Below are 18962 nucleotides of genomic sequence, written 5' to 3' on the forward strand. Positions count from 1 at the left end.
GTATGTCTCAGACGCGTCTCGGATCCTGCGTTGCTGTGGCTGTGGTGTAGGATGGCAGCTGTGGCTCTGATTAGACTCCTAGGCTGGGAACCATATACCGTGGGTGTGACCCTAAAAAGACAAAAGACAAAAAAAAAAAAAAAAAAGAAAGGCCACACAGCTTCTACCCGGCTTTTACTAGTTCTCTATTTCACATACACTCCCTGAGAGTCCTGAGCTGACATATAGGACTTCCAGTACCATGAAGCTGTGGTAATGGAGAAACCACATGGAAGTTAGACATGCTGCAGCTGTTTCAGATCTCAGTTGTTTGCGCCTCCCTGCTCAGGTGTTAGCGATGTGAGTGGGACCATCTTCACATGATTCTAGGTCCCAGCCTTTGAGCCACTATAGCTGAGGTCTAGTGGAGCTGAGTCCTGGGCTGTACTGGCTGAAGCATTAGAGCAGAGAAGAGCTGTTCCTGCTGAACCTTGTCCATATTATATCAAAATAAATAGTCACTGGATTTTAGGGTGTCTGGTGCAAAGGAAGAGATAACTAGAACAATTACTGACCTGTTATTTTTTGAAATGTGCCTCCATTTGGGTTTGCCTGATGTTTATTAACCCTTAGGTTATACATTTTAGGCAAGCACTAAAATATTACTGAAGTAATATGCTCGGCTTACTGCATCCATCAGGTGACACAGTTGTTGATTTTTTCCATTAGTGTTGATGCTAACTTTGATCACGTAAGGAGGTATCCTCAGGTTTCTCCACTGTGAAGTTACTTTTTTTGCTTGTATAATTAATAATTATTTTGTAGGGAGATACTTTGAGGCAATGTAAATACAGGGTTTTTTTTGTTTGTTTTTTGTTTTATTGGCTGTCCCATAACATATACAGTTCTCAGGCCAGGGATCAGATTAAAGCTTCAGCTGCAACCCTTCCAGACCAGGGATCAAACCTGCATCCTGGCACTGCAGAGATGCCACCAATCCTGTTGTGCCACAATGGGAACTCCAAGACAATGTTAAAAAAACCTTTTTTTTTTTTTTTTTTTAAATGGCTGCACCGTACACATGGAAGTTCCCAGGCCAGGGACTGAATCTGAGCCACAGCTGTAGCAATGCCAGATCCTTTAACCCACTGTGAGGGGCCAGAAATTTAATGCAAGCCTCTGCAGCCACCTTAGCCACTGCAGTCAGATTCTTAACCCATTGTACCACAGTGGGAATTCCACTAAAACCTGTTTTTGATCCCACTTTCATCCATCAATTTTACATCCATTAATGTTTCTTGTCTGAATTTATTATTTCTGTGATGGTTGCCAAGTGATAATTTTCTAACTCAATTATTCCTTTGGGCTTTATTAGTTGATATTCTATTATAGAGAAGGGTTTTCTCTCCATTTAATTATTAATTTATTTATATCATCCTAGACTGATGGATTCCTAGTTATTCAGAGTATATAATTTGTTTACCACCACTATTTTGATATATTCTTCTAGATTTGTCCAGTAAAATCCTTTTAAAGTGACATCTGTGTCCCTCTGAAATGTCCCCAACATTCTTTGAGCACTTCTTAACTTCCTGGTTCCTGGAACAAAAAGATGTTCCTAGTCAACTTGCCCTCCCTCCGTCCTGAAATCAACCATTTCTTCAAGAAGTCCTGGTTCCTCTTGCTGGAGACTGGTATTTAGAAACCAGTAACTGGGTGCTAGGTTTGCTTGCTGCTACTGGTATGATACTGTTTCCAAGGTTTTTCCATGGACAGAACAAAGTGAACAGGTAAATACTGTGGAGGGTGGTGAGTATTAATGAAGGGGAAAGAGTTATTGGAGCACAAAAAAAGAAGAGAGAGCTAACCCAAGACTTCAGAGTTGTGGGGAGAGGAACAGAAATGTTAGGAGTTGCCTGGTGGGCTAGCAGCTAAAGGACCTAGCATTGTCACTGCTGTGGCTTGGATCACTGCTGTAGTGTGGGTTTGATCCCTGGCCCAGAAACTTCCACATGCCGTGGGTGTGGCAAAAATAAAAAATAAATATTCTAGACAAAAGACACGTATATGCAAAAGTCCCAAGTCAAGAGAGAACATGTGTTATTTAAGGAGTCAAAGTGGTTTAATATGCTAGAGAGTAGAGTGAGGGGACAGTGGTAAGGGCAGGCTATAAGGAAAATGGGCTGGCTGAAAGTCCAAGTACAAAGTAAGCAATGTTAGGAATTTGGAGTTTATACTGAGAGCGATGGGGAACCATTAAGATTCTGAGCAAAGGCTATATGATAAAATTTAGAACAATTGTCATTAATTTTTTTAAAACTCACATGCCATCCTAAAAGTATTTTGAAAAAGTATTATTTCCTTCTGTATTTTAAGTTGACCTCTAATATTTTTCATATGTTTAAAAGTTAATTTTTTTTGTTAATGGGAGTTTGAAAATATTAAACATTTTGAAAGATGAAATGAGATGACCATGGATTGCACCTAAAATAAATACTTTATCGGAGTTCTCTTGTGGCTCAGCAGGTTAAGGATCCAGCAGTGTCACTGCAGTGGCTTGGATCGCTGCTGTGGCATAGGTTCTATTCCTGCTCCAGGAAATTCCATGTGTTGTGGTGGGCCAAAAAAGAAATTTCATGATATGATACTCACCAAATCTGGAAAGTCATGTAAATTTTCTCTCTATGGATTTTATGAAATGTCTCTTTTAAAATGTGTTGGCCCTAGAAACCACACAATTACATTCATTAGAATCAGCATCACGATTCTATGTTGCCTAAGGTTTTCTGAATTCAGGACAATCTTCATCCATAACTTTTATATCACATAAAAATATGACAGGCAGGTAACAAAAGGAAGACCTTACAAGTTTACGATGCCTCAACTAATCATGAAAAGATTTCCAATTCTGCAAAAAATAGAGTAACAGGGACTGGATGTAACTTCCTACTTGAAACAACAACAACAAAAAACTTAGGCAAAATATATGCAACAATGACTTCAAGATACATATTAAGCAACAAGGACAGTTGCAGAGAGAAAGGAAACAAGAGATGAGCCTTTCAATTGCTCCAGTTTACTGCCTTGAGAATCTCTAGATTAAGGAAATAAACCTAGTAGTTCCTATTGTGGCGCAATGGGATCAGAGGTGTATTAGGAGTGCTGGGACGAAAGTTCAATCCCTGGCCTGGCACAGTGGGTTGAGGATATGGCATTGCTGCAGCTGTGGCTTGGGTCACAACTGCAGCTCAGATCTGATCACTGGCCCGGTAACTCCGTATGCCGAAGGGTGGCCAAAAAAGAAAAAAATAAATAATAATAAACCTATCAGTAATCACATTAAATGTAAATAGTCTAAACACTCCTATTAAAAGACAGAAATTGGGGTTCCTGCTGTGGCACAACAGGATCAGTGTTTCTGCAGTGCCAGGATGGAGGTTTGATCCTGGGGCCAGCACAGTGGATGATGGATCCGATGTTGCTGCAGCTGCAGCATAGGTCAAACCTGAGTTTCAGCTTGGATCTGATCCCTGGCCCTGAACTCCACATGCCTTGGGGTAGACGAAAAAGAAAAAAAAAAAGAAAAAAAGAAATTGGCAGACTGGGCAAAAAAAGCAAGGCCTAATTATGTGCTATCTACAATAAACATTTAATTAATTAATTAATTAATTTTTGCTTTTTACGGCCACACCCGCAGCATATGGAAGTTCCCAGGCTAGGGGTCAAATCAGTGCTACAGCTGCCAGCCTATGCCACAGCCATAGCAAAGCCAGATCTGAGCTGAGTCTGTGACCTATGCCACAGCTCACGGCAATACCAGATCCTTAACCCACCGAACAAGGCCAGGGATTGAACCTGCAACCTCATGGTTTTAGTTCCTTGTCAGATTTGTTTCCCATGCACCATGATGGGAACTCCATAAACATTTAAAAAATGAAGACGTGGGAGTTCTTGTGTGGCTTACTGAGATAAAGATCTGGCATTGTCATTGCTGTTGGTCGGGTTCCATCCCTTGCTCAGGAATTTCCACGTGCTGCAGGTGTGGCCAAAAGTCACCACCACCAACAACCCCCTGCAAAAAAGCCCCATAAAGGCATGGACAGGAAAAAGAGTTGCAAAAGATATATCATGACAAGAGCCAGTCAAGAAAGCAGGAATTTTCTTTCTTTCTCTTTCTTTTTCTCCTTCCTTCCTTCCTTCCGCACCTGCAGCATATTAAGTTCCTGGGCTAGAGGTCAGATTGGAGCTGCAGCTGCCAGCCTATGCCAAAGCTGGAGTAACTTGGGATCTGAGCTGTATGTGTGACCTACAACACAGGTCAAGGCAATGCTGGATCCTTAACCGACTGAGCGAGGCCAGGGATGGAACTCACATCCTCATGGACACTAATCAGGTTTTTAACCTGCTGAGCCATGACAGCAACTCCAGGCATGCTATTTTAATATTGGACAAAATAAATGTCAGAGTGAAGAATATTACTGGGGATCTAAAAAAATAACTATAAAGGGGTCAATAATATTTCTAAACATTTATGACCATAAAAACAGAGTTTCAAAATACACAAAGCAAATACTCATAGAACTGTAAGGAGAAGTTAGTAAAATCACAATTAGGGTTGGAAATATTAGTTCCCCTCTTTCAATAATTGATAGAACAAATTAACAGAAAATTAGCAAAAAATAGTCTTGAGCAAAGTTTTGTTTTGGACTTGGGTTTGGGACCCATTATGACATTGAACTGGGGATGTTCAGAAACATGGGCCAGGAGCTCAAAAAAGAGCTATTAAAAACACCTTAATAGGCTCTATGTCTGGTAGTGTGACTTTTCAGGCTGTATTCCCTTACAAAGATGGTGTAAGGATTCTGGTACATGCGGACTTAGCCATAAACCTGAGACCACTAGAATATATTTAAATTAGGCATTATCTAATACAAATGGGAGTCAGCCAATCCTTAATGCTGGGACATCACATTCCATTCCATTCCAGGTAGATGTGGATGCATTTCTCCTATTGGTTACTACACAGTTCTCTGGATTGTTCATCCAGACCTACCAAGAGAACCAGTCTCCATGGCTTTAGAAAGTTCAACTATCCATTTCTCACCACAAAAAAAGGTAAGTAAAATACTTTAAGTCAGAAGCCCAAGAGGGCCTTCAGTCTTTTGTTCCCATATATATTTTACTATCTATCCTTTCCCAGATCAGGTGCCCCTTCTCTCTTATATAGAAAGGCAGAAGCATATAATCTCACTGAGTCAATTTTTTTCATTAGTAACAGTAGATGAGAACATCAATCCTACTGCATTACTTCTGTGGGATTAGTTAGAATAAAATGAGTTTTTGGAAGTCAGGGTTTTCTCACTCTAGCTCCTTACCTGCCTGACACAGCGTAAGATCAGCAAATGTAGACTGCATTATAATAACGGAATATTTTTAAAAGGCATGTAAAGCGAAAGATTCCAAGTGTTATAATTTATTCCTTAACCCTGATTTAGACCCCCAGGTGACCAAATTCAAGGTACTGTAATACCTTGCATTGACGGGTGCCAAGGAATAGCTGGAAAGACTGCAGCCCCTTCCCCATAAACAATCCAAATATAAATACTGCTGTGCAAACAGAGCTTTAGTCCTCCGACCCAGTTTCCCACCAGAATGCTGTTCCCAAATCCCTTCCTTTTGGAAATTCTGCACCCGCTGTACAACTTTTAAGGGATCTAAGTGGTCAAACATCGCTTTTAAGTTCACAGCGATATCACCACGAAACTCTTCAAAGCATCCTTGGCCTTCCCCTTGACCCGCAACTTGAGATGAGGCCGCACCACCCTATAAGAGTTCTCCCAATGACCCAGCTCTCTGGAAGCCTCTTCCACAGTGCCAAAGGCTGCAGGCTCGGATTTAGCACCAAGGCCGGCTTTCGTGGCGGGGGTGGGGCTGGGCGAAACCAACTCCTCCTCTCAGGGCCGGCTTCGGGATGCAGGGGCGGGACAGGGACATTAGACTGGGCGCCGCAGGCTCCTCCTTCCAAGGGCGGGCTAGATAGGGGAGGGGGCGGGACCAGGCACCGAAGGCCCCTCCTCTCGTGGGCAGGCAGGCCAGAGACGGGGAGGTTTCTTTTCCCGGGGGCGGGCCTCAGCGGCGGGGGTGGAACTGAAGGCGGGGCAGGACGCCGAAGTCCCCACCTCCGAAGGCGGGTTTATTTGGCAGCCGCGGCGGAGGTGGCAGCTTAGCGTAGTTGGCGGCTCAGTTGCCCGGCCGAACAGCCTCTGGCTCCTCCCAGTGGCCGGCCCGGGCGGAAGCAGGAGGCGGGGGCAGCGTGCGCGTTGCTGGTCTCCTCTCCCGCGGCGTAGGGGCCCGCACTCCGCTGCTGCTGGCTGCTGCTAGATTCGGAGCTTCGCCGGAGACCCGCTCCTTGTGCGCCGCCTGCCAGCCCGCTCCTCTACCAGGCCTCCCCCTCAGTCCCGCCGGTGGCGTCGACCCCACCGGCCCTCTCCCGCCCCGTCTCATCTCTGGCCGCTGCCGCCGCCGCGGCCCCAGCCCCGATGGCTCTCTGCAACGGAGACTCCAAGGTCAGTCTCTGGCGTGGGGGGTCCCTGCCTCACCGCTTCCGGGCGGAGGCGAGACTCCAGAGCCGGGGAGCCACCGCGCGGGGCCCTTCCTCGCCTCCTCCCCTTAACCCGCCAGCGCAGCCCTGCGGCCCGGGCAGCGGCGCGTCGGAGAGTCCCCGGTCGGGGCCTGTGGCATGTTTTCTCCTCGGGAGTGGCAGGTGCTTTGTTGATTTTGTCTGCGTGTCGGGGTTCCTGGACCAGCCGAGCTCCGGGCGTCGGGGAGGGCGTCAGCTTCCCGCGACCGCGCGGCTGGCCCCCGCCTCCCCCGCGCAGCTGTGGGGCGCGGAGCGCGGCCTGAGGGTGGGGGTCGGGAGGCGAGTATGTGTGCGGGTGTGTGAGAGAGAGAGCGCACCGGGGGGGGGCTTCGTCAGCCTTCACCCCGCCCCTTCGGGAGCTTGGGGGGTCATTTTGTGGAGCTCTCGGGGCCGCGGAAGGCAGGGCAGGGTCGGGGCCTCGCGAGAGGCGTTTCATCTGGGCCGGCCTCCCGTCTTCCCGCCACCTCGTTTCCCGCCTGCCCTCGGCGTGACTCGCCCAGGTCCCCCATGTCGGCCTTGGGGTCCGCGGCGGGGCCGGTCCTCGGTGAAGCCGCAGACTGCAGAGCCCGCCTCGCCCCCGCCCGCGTCAACACCCTCCTCGGCTTGGGGCCCGCGGTCGGAGGGTCGCTCACTCCGGTCCCCTCCCCCCATCCTTCTCCGAGGGAAGAAGCGTGTGTCCAGCCCCGCCCCCATTCCGCTCCTGCCTTATTATTCACGTTAGTTTGAGGTAGGACCCGCTCCCGGCCTTGAGGAGACCCCTCCGGGACGCAGGCCGCTGGCCCCGCGCGCGAGGGCCGAGGAAGTCGCAGTCGTGGGTGCGGGAGAAGTTGTTAACTCGGGTGTGCCAAGTGGGGAGAGCACGTTTGGGCCGCCGCTGCGTTTCTCGTCGCCTCAGACTCACTTTTTCTTTAGTCCCTCTTCTTCCTTCTCGTTTCTGAATTGAGCACCTTCGCTTTCACTTCTGTGTTAGCCTGGAGTTCTTTCAGACCCGCACAAAGTCGGTTTTGTCAGCGGGAAACTGTTGTGGTTTTGAATTGGGATTTACTTAAGCGAGATGTATCTCCTCTACGGTTTGGTGTTCAGTGCCTGGCTTTAGAAATTACTTGATTACATTTCATTCAGGTGTGTGGAATTTTAAACGTCAGGTGGGAATTGGTATTCTGAGTCAAGTAATAGTGCCTTTTAAGGCGATATTCCCTTATAAAGGTGGTGTCTAAGTCACGTTTTAGTGGGTCCTCTCCATGAGTAATTGCTTAGTCTCTAGTAAACATTCAAAAAGTGTTTATCGAACAGATGAGTAAAGACTAAATGGTAGTAGATAAACCGAGGAAACAGATGTTCAGACTAGTTGGAGCTCTTTCTCAGGATTATAAAGGTGAATAAAGACTCTCTAACCTTTAGTTTCTGACCTCAGAAGCGGATGTAAACCTCAATGTACGGTTCTTTTCTGTACTTAAATTTCCTGTTAAAAGGCATTCTTTTTCTCTTTAATTTGAACCTTAAAGTCATTGAAAAGATTCATCTCTGTGCTGGTAGAGGAAATGACTGTATTATTAGGATTCAAACCTAATTTACAGACTGAAAAATATGTGCTGATTTGAAAACCGTGATTTCACAAAATTAAGGGATAGCAGAAAGTTAGATTCAATTTCGAAAATTCCTTTATCTGATTCAGGGGTATAGAACATACACTGTTTTTCCTAGCTGGCATTTCTTTGTTTTGTGCAACTTGAATTTTAGAGAGGATTTTCATTGGTTTGATATATTTGAGACTCAGGCGAATGAATTGCTGATTAATATCTTTTTATTTCAAGGACCTTTATGTTTTGGAGCATAATCAGCACGTGTCTTTTTTTTTTTTTTTTTTAACTCTACTAACAATTAGATGAAAACCAAATTAAAAGCATTTTCAAGAGAAGCAATCTGGGAAAGTAACATTTTGTTCAATCTGTGATTATCTCATGTACTCCTAAGGTGGGAAAAAAACCCTTTAATTAAACCATGGTATGTCATTCATCATAAGAAACATTTCAAATAGGTAATTAAATATGGGGGAATATGCTGAGTAAAGTAGGTGAAATATTCTGAGAGGTCCACCTGGAAATCTGAGTAGGCATCTATTTTCCATAGCTTACCACTGAATCACCTTTCCCTCTGGTGTGATTTCTCTACTGGACCCAAGCTTACTTTATACATCTATTGTGCCTCTGACAGTGGTATGCAAATCACAGTTGATAAAGTGGAGAAAGAGCTAATTTTGATTTCCTATTGTGGTATATTTTTGTGTTTTTAAGAGTTTTCTAAAATGATGTTTCTGCATGGTAGAAATTAGGGTGAGACCTACCTAACTTCTGTAAAAGTGTTTGGGCTGTTTGCATTAGTTTTATCCACAGAGTATCATTTTAGAGCTGGAAAGGACCTTTAGGTGTTCTAACTTCCTAAACTGAAAAAACAGCTAGGATTAGAATGGAGGCTTTTCTTATTCTTCAGGGCTACCTAAGTTAACCATACAAGGCAGAGATTATTGTTTCCTTAAAGAGCTGATATAATGTTATTTAGTTAACATCATATAAACAGGGGTATGGACAGCTTTTCTTTAAAAAGGTTTTACAACTATTCAGTGTTTTAGATGAGTATATGTATACAGCAAGTATTAGATATAGTAAATTTTTTCAGTTTTACTAAGACAAGATTATGAGAGTAATGATCTTTGGGCTCCTTGTCAAGTTTCCCACTTTGGGTCCCAACTAAGCCTTAGACTCTTCTGGTTGGAGTAGAAGTAGAATCTGCCCCACCGTCTTCACTGAGATGTCCAGTAGGATATATCATACTTGAATTGTAGTTTTGTGCGTTTGTTTTTTTCATTTTTTCCTCAGGGCTGCACCCGTGGCATATGGAGGTTCCCAGGTTAGGGGTCGAATCAGCTACAGCTGCTGGCTACACAGACAGCCACAGCAACACCAGATCCAAGCTGTGTCGGCAACCTACACTACAGCTCATGGCAACGCCAGATCCTTAACTCACTGAATGAGGACAGGGATTGAACCTTGCATCCTCATGGATGCTAGTCAGATTTGTTTCCACCGAGCCACGACGGAAACTCCTAAAATTTTTTTTTTTAAATAAATACACATTGATGGCATGTAATATAGAATCTTCAATGACATCTAATGTTGAAAATTTAAATTTGTCCTTTTAAAATTTAAGTTTTTGAATTGAATGGAAAGATGACCTGAGATTTTTATGTGGGATGTATTGAGAATTGAACAACTATTTTTTATGATAACCCTATAGCACATTTTTTTTCAAAGGTCATAGATGAATTTTTTTTTCCTTCAAATTTTGTTCCATCTGTTAAGGTATTCATCTAGAATGGAAGTGCTCTTACAGGCAAAAAGAATGGTTTTTATTGTTTTCTGTTCTTAGACTTGAAAGGTTTTGAAATTCCTCCAGGAATCTCACAAGGGCCAACTTCTCACTTAAGGAAAAGAATTATGGTTTAATAATTTTTAAAAAATGTAAATTTGTCCTATACTTGTTCAAATGTGTTTGATACTTTACTAAGGCTGGTTAATGAATTGTATTTTAAAGGATGCTGTTTGAAGTAATGAATAATTGTTTGCTATCCACAAAGATGTTTTCCTTTGTTATGGTACTCAAACTGTTTTCGTGCCTCCTTCTAACCAGAACTCTGTTAATGCTTAAAAAAAGTGAAGTCCTCAGGGTTAATACAAATGATTATGAAGCACTTTGTGAATAAAAAAGTGTTTGTTGGAGTTCCTTTCGTGGCTCAGTGGTTAAGGAATCCGACTAGGAACCATGAGGTTGTGGGTTCGGTCCCTGCCCTTGCTCAGTGGGTTAACGATCCGGCGTTGCCGTGAGCTGTGGTGTAGGTTGCAGACGCAGCTTGGATCCCGTGTTGCTGTGGCTCTGGCATAGACTGGTGGCTTCTGCTCCGATTCGACCCCTAGCCTGGAACTCTCCATATGCTGCGGAAGCGGCCCAAGAAATAGCAAAAAAAAAAAAAAAAAGGTGTTTTTCATAGAATTTAGAATATTTGTATCACATATATAGTTTTAGGATGTGTAGAATATTCTTTTTTCATGCTTATTGTGAAAGATTAGAGATTTTCTTTTGTATTTGTTCAGGAATCACAGTGGTTCAGAAAACAGCTTTACTATAGTAGTGGCGTGATGTTAGTTGGATTTCTTGTTGACTGGCCCTTGCCATTCCTTTGGGTTCATGATGTTGAAGACCCAGGAGATGCTTTATGTAATTAGGTCTATGCGCTCTGTAATATAGTCTACAACGTCTTGATAGGAAATAAGGTTTGGTTATAGTAATGTGACCATACACTCTTTGTGTAAAGGGGGACACTTGAGCATAAAGGGAGATGCTAAAGGTAGTTTAAATATGCAATAATTGCTGTAAAATGTTAGCAAGCAAAATATTTGTTGTGTTGTCTAAATCTAATTAAATTAGTGGCAAAACTGTGGCGTAAGCGTTCACATTACTCTTCTCTCAACATTATGCACAAGAACACACAGAGTCTCTTTCCTATGTATATTTCACGAACACCTTACATATCCCACAGATCCAACTGATGGAGGCTTGGAGGTTTTGGGCATCTTGCAAGCTGAGGAGTGGCTGTGGCACAGCTGGCAAGTGCACCAGGTGGCTGATGGGGACAGCAGCTTCAAACATTTCTTCTACCAGCACCCACAACTAGATAGAGTTAGCTATCCCTAGATGTTACTGTCCACGTTTTCTTCATTTATCAGGAAAGGATCAGGAGGGAAAAATGGATTCTCAGTGGTTGGCTTTTAGATTGAACCTGAAGTTAAAGTGAGCAATCTGTTAGTCCCACCTACACTCTACAGAGTACTAGACAAAGCCATTGTAGAAGGTAGAAGTACAAAGTGGAAGTATAAGAAACCATCTGTCTTCTTTTAATGCAGTTATTCACAATACGTTGAAGAATGAAAACCATGAGACAAATGTTGAAGTGTGGGAATAACAGATGTAAATTAGGACAGTCCTGGATAAACAGGGTCATATGGTCACTCCAGTTAAAGAGTATATATCATCCTGAGATTGATCTTGATTTTTCTAGTGACATGTATTTAAAATTTGGAGATCCCATCATGGCTCAGTGGTAATAAACCCAACTAGTATCCATGAGGACTTGGGTTTGATCCCTCGCCCTGCTCAGTGGGTTAAGGATCTGGCATTGCTGTGAGCTGTGGTGTAGGTTGTACACGTGGCTTGGATCCCGAGTTGCTGTGGCTGTGATGTAGGCCAGCAGCTACAGCTCCAATTTCTGCCCCTAACCTGGGAACCTCCATATGCCTTGGGCGTGGCCCTAAAAATCATGCATAAATAAATAAATAAAAGTAAGTTGATTTACAATGTTGTGCCAGTTTCTGCTGTACAGCAGAGTGACCCAGTCATATGTATTTGTGTATACACATTCCCTTTCTTATATTATCTTCCATTAGTGGTCTTTCCCAAGAGACTGGATATAGTTTCCTGTGCTGTACAGTAGGACATCATTGCTTATCCATTCTAAATGTAATATAACGCATTTACTAACCCCAAACTCTGAGTCTGTGCCACTCCCTCCCCCCACCCTCCCACTTGACAACCACAAGTCTGTTCTCTATGTGAGTCTATTTGTTTTGTAGATAAATTCATTTTTGCCATATTTTAGACTCCGCATGTAAGTGGTATTATTATGGTAGCTGAGTTACTTCTTGACTTGAGTTGTCCAGATCCTATTTTTCCCACATGTCTTTTTTTTTTCTGTCTTGTCTTTTGAGGGCTGCTCCCACAGCCTATGGAGGTTCCCAGGTTAGGGGTCTAATCGGACCTGTTGCCTTCGGCCTGTGCCACAGCCACAGCAACGCCAGATCCGAGCTGCATCTGTGACCTATACCACAGCTCACGGCAACACCAGATCCTTAACCCACTGAGCGAGGCCAGGGATAGAACTCACAACCTCATGGTTCCTAGTCAGATTCGTTTACACTGCGTCATGATGGGAACTCCCCACATGTCTTTTATACCATCAAGAATTTTTATGGAGTTCCCGTCGTGGCGCAGTGGTTAACGAATCCGACTAGGAACCATGAGGTTGTGGGTTCGGTCCCTGCCCTTGCTCAGTGGGTTAAGGATCTGGCGTTGCCGTGAGCTGTGGTGTAGGTTGCAGACGCGGCTCGGATCCCACATTGCTGTAGCTCTGGCATAGGCCGGTGGCTACAGCTCCGATTCGACCCCTAGCCTGGGAACCTCCATATGCCGCAGGAGCGGCCCAAGAAATAGCGAAAAAAAAAGACAAAAAAAAAAAGAATTTTTATGATTCATTATTTCTGGAGAGTGCTAGGTTACTTCTGGGATTTTTTTCTGAAGCCATTGACAACTCCTGGAATTTTTGACTCTAGCACTTCCTTGATCTTGCCAGAATATTATGTCAATAGAAGTTTTTTAGGTAATAACCAGAACTCCGTCCTTGAATGGTTTTTAAAAATGTTTTACTGGTAAAATGTTAAGGTTTGCACTTGTTCAGTCATACCACTAGGAATAACAAGCCTTTATACTTTCCAGGGATCTTACTCAACTGTTCATAGAATGCATAGAGATCTAAAATACTTGGTCAATTATATAAAGCTCTAGCATGTCTATTCTAGATGAATTTTAGCCAAGCTCACCTATGTTTCTTTCCCTGAACTCTTAGGGCACTTTTCTGCTCTAAGGGGAATTTCCTGAGTGATCGTAGGAATCACTTTTCCCTTTATGTCAAATTATATGTATCCTTGCCCATGGCAGTAACAGCTTTGTCATTGGGTGCTAATGGGAAATTTAAGATAAAACATTTCAGAGATGTCTGATTTTCACTTGACATGTTTGAGATTGTAGGACCATGGAGAGCATGAAAGAACAGTTGAGGTTAAAAAGTAGGCCAAGACCTCATAGGGATTATCTTGGATTTTATTAAATTGTATTTTAAGGAGATAAAACTGTAGGGCTTTAAGCAGAGGGAGAACTTGACTCAGGTTTTCTTTTTTTTTTTCCTTTTCTGTCTTTTTAGGGACACACTCAGAGCATATGAAACTTCCCAGGATAGGGGTTAAATCAGAGCTGCAGCTGCCAGCTTATACTGCAGCCACACAGGATCTGAGCCAGTCTGTGATATACCTGCAGCTCTCAGCAATGCTGGATCCTTATCCCACTGAGTGGGGCCAGGGATCAAACCTGTGTCCTCATGAATACTAGTCAGGTTCATTACTGCTGAGCCACAGAAGGAACTCCCAGATTTTCTTTTTTTAAGCACACAATCATATTAAACAAGTGACCAAAGTCAGTGTCACCAGTGGTAGAATAAAATGACACTGTGTTGTTGCCATTGTATCACATCAGGAGAAGATGATGTGAACTCACCAATGTAGAATTGCTGCCAAAGAGAAAGTTTATCTAGAATCTAGTCATGAGGCAACAAACTGATCTTGGCTGTGGGTCATCTCCAAAAAGCTACCCTGAACATTTAAAAATGTCACTGTCCTGAAGGACCATAAAAAGGTGAGGAGGTGAGTAGTTCGAAATTAATATGTGTGCAGAGTGTGGTTTTTGAATAGGGATCTGGAATTTTTTTATTTTTTATTTTTATTTTTTGGTCTTTTTGTCTTTTTAGGGCCACACCCATGGCATATGGAGGTTCCCAGGCTAGGGGTCCAATCAGAGCTGAAGTTGACCGTCTATGCCACAGCCATAGCAATACCAGAACCTTAACCCACTGAGTGAGGCCAAGAATCGGACCTGTGTTCTCATGGGTGCCAGTCAGATTGGTTTCTGCTGAGCCATGACAGGAACCCCTGAAATTGTTGTTATTTTTTATTTTTATTTTTGTCTTTTTAGGGCCGAACCTGTGGCATATGGAGGTTCCCAGGCTAGAGGTCCAACCAGAGCTATAGCTGCCGGCCTACACCACAGCCACTCGGGATCAAAGCCATGTCTGTGACATGCACCACAGCTCATGGCAACACCAGATCCTTAACCCATTGAGTGAAGCCAGGGATCAGACCTGTGTCCTCATGAATGCTAGTCAGATTTGTTTCTGCTGAGCTAGGATGGGAACTCCAGGAATTGTTTTTAAAAAGCCATTAAAGTATTTGTGACATTTGGGGAAATTTGTGTATAGGTAGTATCATTGTTAAATTTCTTGGGTGTGCTAATGGTAGTTCTATAGGAGAATGTCCATGTTTGTAGGGGTACATGGTGAAAAGGTTTTTGGGGAATGAAATCTACAATTTACATTCCAGTTGTTGAGGAAAAAAAGGATATATAGATAGAAATAAAGCAAATGTGACAAAATGTTACTAATTGTTAAATTTAGGTGGAGGATACTGTTTATAGGACCATACTGTCAACTTTTTGTAGGTACAAAATATTTCAAAATAAAAGAGAATATAACGAATTCTTTAATTTAACCCTTTAGTTGTAGGCTCAAATGTTATCGAGTGTTGTATGTGAGAGGTGGTGGCCTCTTATGAAAAATCTTCAGTGAAGTTGATTTATCTGAAGTACCTGAGGTGTTGGATAATTTTGTAAAGAAAATGTACTTTTTTTAAAAAAAAGGTGTGGTGAGATTACATAGATAAATGTGGTCAAAGTTTGGTAATGAAAGAATTATTTTGTGTAGTTGAGAATCCCAGATCACTAAAATGTGTGTAGGTATGTTTTTAAAAATTTTTTTTGACCCTAAAACTTTTTAATTTTATTTTGACAAATGAAGGCCTTAAAATTTGAAAGGCCTTTTAAAAGGCATTATCTGAATAAGTTTGGTATTGATAAAGTTCTGTTTCCAGAATCATTTATACAGTATAATAGTATTTTTCTCAGACATTAATGAAACATCATTTCACTCATGTAAACAAACTTTTTAAAGTAATAAAGCTTACCCTTTTTAAGTACGAAAATATGAAAAAAAATAATTTTGAATGTAGTCTTCCAAAAATATAATGCATATTTACCCACTTTCCTTCTGTAGTGCTCATTGTTTTGGGGTTCGAAAAGACCTACGTTTTAGTCCTATCCCTAAGCAAGTGACATTTTCATTTGTAAAACAAATATATTATGGATAAGAAAATATATAAAGCACCTGAAATAACAGGTACAAAGTGTTAGTTCCTTTCTTTAGCTTTATTTAAAAAATCTTTTTTTGTAAAATAAAATGCAGATAAAGAAAACCACACGCAACAAATGTGTAGTTGAGTGAATTTTAAGTCATGCACTTTTTTTTTTCTTTTTGCTTTTTAGGGCCACACCTGCGGCACATGGAGTTTCCCAGCCAAGGGATCAAATAGGAGCTGTAGCTGCTGGCCTGTGCCACAGCAATGTGGGATCCGAGCCTCATCTTCAACCTACACCACAGCTCACAGGCAACGCCGGATCCTTAACCCACTGAGTGAGGTCAGGGGTTGAACGTGTGTCCTTATGAATGCTAGTCAGATATGTTTTCACTGAACCACAATGGGGACTCCGTTGTGCACTTTTCATCCAAAATATTCTAAGACTTTTTTCTTTAAAGCCCAGTAATACTGAGTGTGTCTTGGGATTGGTCATTCATTTCTGGTTTCGTAGTCTAATTCGGATCCATATTCTTTCATACCTAGCATTGTTTTCTTCATACTCTTAGCTCATTTAGAAATAGCGTATTCCAGTTTTGATCTGTTACTTGAGTTTGTCTTTCTTGCTCTCTTTAGAGATACTGTTCTATTCCTTATTGCCCTTTTTACTTTAGTAATTTTGTATGGGATTTAACATCTATGTATGCTGTTTCTCTTTCATGCAAGTTTAATTTCTTGAATTTTAGAATGAATCTTCAGGAAACCTTTACTACTTGATAAGAGTTCACTCTTTTGTTAAAATTATGGCAGTTTACTGAGAGTTCCTGATACTGATTCCTCTCTCTACTTTAGTCTGGCCCTTGTATTTTCTTTTTCCTTTGGACTTATCCTACTTTTTTGGGGGGGGGGTCCCACCCATGGCATGTGGAAGTTCCTGAGCCAGGAATTGAACCTGTGCCACAGTAGCAACCTGAACCACTATAGTGACATTGCTGGATCCTTAACCCACTATACCACATGGAAACTCCTATCCTACTTAATTTTGACTCTTCCTCCCAGCAGTTGCTTCTTATTGTGAGCCCTGAGCTGGAAGGATGTTCTTGCCTGTCAGTTTCAAAAGTTCATGGGAATTAAACCCAGTCTACCCTTTAGGCCTTACCTTGGGTTCTCTTGACACTTGTGCACCATTGGAGTAGGCAAACCTCTGTCCAGGTGCAGCTGCTGTTCTTAAATTGTCCCCTGTCCTTTCTAGCTAGTACCTGTTAGTTATTTTGTAATTCTCCTGTTCTCAAGTTCTTTAATGAGACCTAGTTTCTTCCCATACTGTAACAATAGGGATTGTGGCTGGTAGTTTGTTCCCAACAGCCTGTATTTTGGGTTTCTTGAGGGAATAACTTGTCATTTAGTTCTGTGATATATGTCTTGGGTTTTGGTTTTACTGTATGGTTGGTCAGTGATGTGAGGATTCAGGAAGATCCAAAAATGATGCCATCTCCATCTTTACAGAATCTTTAAGATCCTTTGCCTTATTCTTAAATAGGGTGTTGAGTATAGTTTAGTTTTTCGTTAATATTATTTTCTTGCTATCTTAAAAGTTTCTTTATGAACATCACTTTATTTAATGACCTCAGGTCAGTTGAGAGGGGTGTTAACCTTAAACCTTCAGCCTTCGTCTCTAGTTTTTAAGTAGATTTTATAAAAAGATAAAACAAGTTTTTACTGTCTTTTGATGTTTAATTTCAATTGTCTCTATTATCTATGGAGTAATGAGCTATTTTTCTCATCAGGGTGCTTTTTCTAATTCGTTGAAGGTTTAGAAGTCTAATGACCAAACTTTACAATTCTATGTAAAGTAGGAGCAAATAGATTCAAGGATTTCAGGGAAAGAAACTTTTACTGTTACTGCTGAACTTTTTGCTTTCCTCTGAGTTGTTGAAGCTTTGTGCTAAATAGGCAAGATGATAGCTGAGGTAGAAAAAAGTGAGGTTAAGAATTTAGTGTTTTCCTCAATGATTTAGTTTCATTTGATTGAACATTTTTAAAACATCGTAAGAAAACTGTAGAATTTTCTTTTAAAATCCATTTACTTGAGGAGTTCCCATCGTGGCGCAGTGGAAACAAATCCGACTAGGAACCATGAGGTTTTGGTTCGATCCCTGGCCTCACTCAGTGGGTTAAGGATCTGGTGTTGCCATGAGCTGTGGTGTAGGTTGCAGATGCAGCTCGAATCTGGTATTGCTGTGGCTCTGGTATAGGCCGGCAACAACAGCTCTGATTAGATCCCTAGCCTGGGAACCTGCATATGCCATGGGTGTGACCCTAAAAGGACAAAAGATGAAAAACAAAACAAAAACAAAACAAAACAAAAATCCATTTGTTTGAAGTTCCCTGATGACTCAGTACATTAAAGATCTGGCGTTACTGCTGTGGCTTGGGTTACTGCTGTGTTGTGGGTTTAGTCCCTGGGCTGGAAACTTCTGCATGCTGTGGGTGCGGCCAAAAAAAAAAAAAAAAAAACAAAAAAACAGAAAACCATCCATTTATTTAAGAAAAAATTCACTGATTTAAAGGAACAGTCCTTTCTGCATGATAAAATGATCATAAAAATGATCTTGCAAGCAGAAGCTATGCAAAGCAATCTCTCTCTCTCTCTCTCTCTCTTTTTTTTTTTTTTGGTTTTAGGGCCGCACCAGTGGCATATGGAGGTTCCCAGGCTGCGGGTCCAGTTGGAGCCACAGCTGCCAGCCTATACCACAGCCACAGCAATGCCAGATCCAAGCCACACTACCACACTATAGCTCATGGCAACGCCGGATTCTTAACCCACTGAGCGAGGCCAGGGATCGAAGTGCAACCTCCTGGTTCCTGGTCAGATTCATTTCTGCTTCGCCACAACGGGAACTCCCAAAGCAATGTTATAATCAGAAAATTACTATGGTTTCATGATGTTTTAAACATTTTTGTTGAGTTCCCTGGTGGCCTTGTTAAGGATTTGGCTTAGTTAAAGCCATGGCTCAAGTTCAGTCCCTGTTCTGGGAGCTTCCGCATGCCATGGGTGTAGCCAAAGAAAACTTTTTTTGTTTTTTTTGGGTTGAAACATTAACTCTTACTGTTAATTATAAAGATGTAAGGAAATAAAATAGTAAAACTACTATTTAGTGTAATTAAAACATTAGGAACATTGAGAATTGTGTCTTGTTTCTTTTTAAACTACTCTTGAA

General features: G+C 42.2%; 1 protein-coding gene across 1 annotated transcript in view; it reads left to right on the plus strand.

The window, feature by feature from the left end:
• Positions 1 to 6180: 6180 nt before the first annotated feature.
• Positions 6181 to 18962, plus strand: part of GMPS (guanine monophosphate synthase) — a 67459-nt gene continuing 54677 nt past the window's right edge. Inside the window, exon 1 of the mRNA XM_047785308.1 lies at positions 6181 to 6545. Coding sequence (XP_047641264.1) covers positions 6519 to 6545 — 27 coding nt within the window. The 5' untranslated portion in view covers positions 6181 to 6518. The remainder of the gene's footprint in view (positions 6546 to 18962) is intronic.

The sequence above is a fragment of the Phacochoerus africanus genome, chromosome 1 (assembly GCF_016906955.1).
Source record: "Phacochoerus africanus isolate WHEZ1 chromosome 1, ROS_Pafr_v1, whole genome shotgun sequence".
Lineage (NCBI taxonomy): Eukaryota > Metazoa > Chordata > Mammalia > Artiodactyla > Suidae > Phacochoerus > Phacochoerus africanus.